Below are 4,327 nucleotides of genomic sequence, written 5' to 3' on the forward strand. Positions count from 1 at the left end.
TTTAGGTGACCGGGCATCACGGGCTATTATTGTACGTTCCCGGACCAAACAATATTCAAGGGCCCCATTACAAAATACGAAGGGGGCTCACCGGGAAATGCCCGGTTTCCCGGTAGGCCTATCCGCCCATGTATCAAATTATAAAATATAAAATAGTTAATAATACTTACCATGGAATTTTTTTCTTTCTTCGGTGTCACTTGGGTCACTAAAAATTAGAACAATTTCTTCCCAAGCCTTTCTTTTACTGATTTTATTTGAATATTCACTACTTGTCAAATCCCAAATTGGGGGTCTTTTTTCAATTTCGTCGATGAATAAATCAGTATCAAATTCCTCACTCTCCATTTTTGATTTTTTAGAAAACTTTTTCGAAAAAACAAATGAAAATATCGAAAAACAAGAACCTATCGCTTCAAAATACGCGTTGCAACTGAACACGTCAATGCAAAACTGTAAAATGTTCAAACGCGCGTCAACTTGCGCTGACGCGCGTTGACAGGTTTTTTCCGTTGTCGTTGCGTTGAACGTGCGTTGTATACAACGCGCGTTACCATGTGTACAGTTAATTAGCAATTAATAGTAATTGTAATCGCGCGTTTGGCTCATTTAAGGTGATTGAGCGTTCGGAGAAGTTTTTTAAGGTGGATGTGATATGTGAATGGAAATGAGAAGAATATATCTGTGGCAGACTTAAGCCCGCATTCATGCCTTATGAGAATCCAACACAACACGACCACTCATACTCGGCGGAAATAACTAATAGGAAGAAAAAGGTCAAGTTAGTAGATTTTAAAATATGATACTCAAATTAATAATTTATTGTAATATTCCTAAGATAATTGATATTTTTAACTATATAATATTGTGTTATTTTGTTAATGTTATTTTTTTTTTTAGCTTTAATTATCAGAAGAACTGATTAAGGATAAACTTTTAAGTTTTATGTATTTTGATATGTTTCAAATTTTAATTGTTATTTTTTTTGTTTTATTACTTTTATGGAATATTATATAACCGCAATATTCTTTATTATGTAGACCCGACTCCGTCTCTCGGAGGGGAGTAATGTAGGGAATATAGTGTGGTCACACTGACTTCAAAACTATGTGATAATGTAGAAAAACTGTTCTTTTATATTATTCATTCTTTTTCGTTACATCGTGTTATGTGCGTACATAATAAAATATATTATATTATATTACTTTTACCGTTATTATATTTTCCTTTTAGTAAGGACACAATTACCTTACACCGCCATACCGGTGGTGTTATCACAATTATTATTTATTATAATCATGATAACGTTAGTAACCAACTTGGTTCATGTGGAAAATAATTTCGTTTCACAATCATATGTCGTGTGTAGTTCAAGAATGGGCATTTTAGATGTCGTACGACATAACAGTACGGAAAATGTCTCATGAGTGATTTTCCTAACGAGATTCAAGAATCGACCACCAGTCGATCGTTACCGTTCTCTCGTGTTTTTTTCTGTAAGTGTAAGGTAAAGTAACTTCCCCCCGACCCCTCCCCAACCTTGACAGTGTGAGTAGTGGTACGCCCTGGCAGCGTACTGTTCAAGCTACTTACACCTAAAGCACTGGAGAGGACTCCCTACAACACCCTCTGTGCGGAGTCGGTAGTGGTACGTCTAAAGGTAGGAACACATTATTGTCACGTCACGTGACTTCACGTGTTGTCACATTGACAAAATAAAACCGTGACATCACGCTCAGAAACACACTACAGTCAAACTTATGACAATGTCACGTCAGTCGTCACCACTGTAACGTCTTTCGAGAAGTTTGTTTCAATCACACCGTTTGTTTCAATCACACCTAATTAATACTTAAAAAATGGAATGTGCAAGCTCTACTAGTTCGTCGGACTGGGAAGAATAAATTGAAACTGTTGCTGCTCTAATCGTTCTTCAAGAAGATGTTAAATCTAGTCGAACATGGGTCCATGCAGTTAACAAAAACTGTGAAAAATTAGGCGAATTTCACCATTTAATTCCAGAATTACGCCAATGTTCGAAACGTTTTCATATGTATTTCAGAATGAGCAAAGAAGAATTTGACTACTTACATGAATTAATTCGAAGTGATATACAAAAACAGAACACTCAATTTCGGAGAGCTGTTAGTTCTGAAGAAAGATTAGCTGTTTGTTTGAGGTAAGAAAATAGTTAAATAGAAATAATTAATAACATATTATAATAATCAAATTAGTAGTGAGGTACTTATAAATATATTTATGACATTATTATATAAGATTATAATATTATTTTATACATTAGAAAGAGACGTCATTTCTAGTAATGTTGGTCTTTCACCGTTAGTTGAATGTTCTTTGTCTAAACTAGAATAGTCTGATGGCGACGTAATCGTATGAATGCTGTCAGCCGAAGACGGAGATTGAAAATAAAATGATTGCGTTTCCATTTGATTTTGAGAATTGTATTGAGATGTGTGTTGATTGAGACTTAATTCTGTAGATAACACAGAATTACTCAAAGCAAGTTTTATTTGTGCTTGTTCATATTTTGGCATCTGCTTAGTCATCTTGGCCATACTCAAAAAAACAAATCCGTGTCATCAAGGTTCTCCAAAATACTTGTTGATCTTGATTGTAGAGGGCGAATACTGTTTTTTTCTTCGTATTTACGTTTACGTATCTCAGCATTTTCCTTTAAAATCTGCACCATTTGTTGAGACGGAGTATCAGTTAGCCGTTTTTGATTTTTGTTTCGTGAAAGTTTCAAATCGTTTGAACGCTGTTTAGTTGACCAGTTGACGTAAACGTTGTTTCAGTATCATCGACCACGTCGCCATCTTTTACTTGATTGTCTTGAAAGTCATGCCCGCTTTCTTTTCCTTCTTCTGACTGACTAGGCGTATTTTCTTCCACTTCAGATTCCTCTGAAACGTCCTCTTGTTCTGCCGCTAAATTACTCTGTGTCCTTAAAAGGAAATTGTGTGTAAAAATTAAAAATTAAATTAAAAATGTATACCTATTTAAAAAAATATTTAAATAAATGTTTTGTAGTTTTTACTTACTTTCGGCTTTCTAAATAAGGTAAAATAAATACCATTTGTTGTTCATATTTCCATAAACTTTTTTTTTTTAAAGCCATACCACTCTTTTTTTCTTCACGTTGCCTATTTCTGGCATTACTAAAACATCGTCTTAGCTTTTCCCAGCGTTCTTTAGCTGCTGGCCCTATAAATAATGTATTAAACACCACAATAATAATTTTAAAAACAATTATACATTTACAATTTATGATATTTAATTAAATTAAAAATTGTTAGTTATCAACTTTAATAAATTCAATTTCTTCACCTAAAATAGGAATTATAGGAATTAGGTAAGTTGAATTAATATTATTATAAAATTACAACAAAATAACTCAAATCGTTTTTCATGGTTATTTAATATACAATTTCGTCTAAATATGAACATAAAATAACTATAAAAAAAAACTGTGTTTATATTTTTGAGATTTTTTAGTTACAGAATAACCTACTTACGTGGTACCTTGTTTTTAATTTTCAATCCTTAGCTATGAAAGTTGAAAATTTTATCAATTGTTAACTATAAAATAATTTTTAATTTTTAAATCTGATAACATTTGTCAAATTCGAACTTTAAATGCTTATTGAAGAAAATTGTACCTATGTATTCTTAATATTTTTCAACTACTATTGTTATAGGGGTCTCCAAACTTTTTTATTCAAGGGCCACAAAAAAAATCAAATGCTCTTCGCGGGCCAAAAGTTTATTAACACATATAATTTTTAATTTTATGATAATATAGGTACCTTATATATGTATAAATAATATGTTTACTTTATATTTTTGTATACATTATTGTTTACTTTACAATATACTTAAATAAAAATAAATAGGTATAAAATATATAATATAATATAGGTAAATACATTTTTGAAATATTTTTTTTATCTATATTTACCTATGCGTCCTATGAATGCCGCGGGTCGTAGTTTGGAGACCCCTGTTATAGTATATCAGAAGTCTTATATTAAATTGGGGTTATAACCTTTGTTACATTTCCTATAATTTAAGGTAACGCAAGGTTCTATACGGTATAATACGGTATTATACAAAACAAAAATAAAATACCATATTTTAATACATCTCTAATTATATATTTATAATTTTTATTTTAGATTTTTAGCGACGGGGAATTCATTTCGAAACATTGGGTTTCAACTACAGATTAGGTTTTAGTACTGAACGAACAATTGTTTATGAAGTTTGTGATGCCATATGGAATAAATTAGGACCATTGTAATGCCTG

The 4,327-nt window shown here is 31.6% G+C and overlaps 1 protein-coding gene across 1 annotated transcript in view; it reads right to left on the bottom strand.

Moving 5' to 3' along the window:
- LOC115033811 overlaps window positions 1-348 on the bottom strand; it is a 2,422-nt gene extending 2,074 nt beyond the window's left edge. Inside the window, exon 1 of the mRNA XM_029487952.1 lies at window positions 171-348. Within this exon, the coding sequence (XP_029343812.1) occupies window positions 171-348 (178 nt within the window). The remainder of the gene's footprint in view (window positions 1-170) is intronic.
- Window positions 349-4,327: the final 3,979 nt, after the last annotated feature.

This window comes from Acyrthosiphon pisum, chromosome A1, assembly GCF_005508785.2.
Source record: "Acyrthosiphon pisum isolate AL4f chromosome A1, pea_aphid_22Mar2018_4r6ur, whole genome shotgun sequence".
Lineage (NCBI taxonomy): Eukaryota > Metazoa > Arthropoda > Insecta > Hemiptera > Aphididae > Acyrthosiphon > Acyrthosiphon pisum.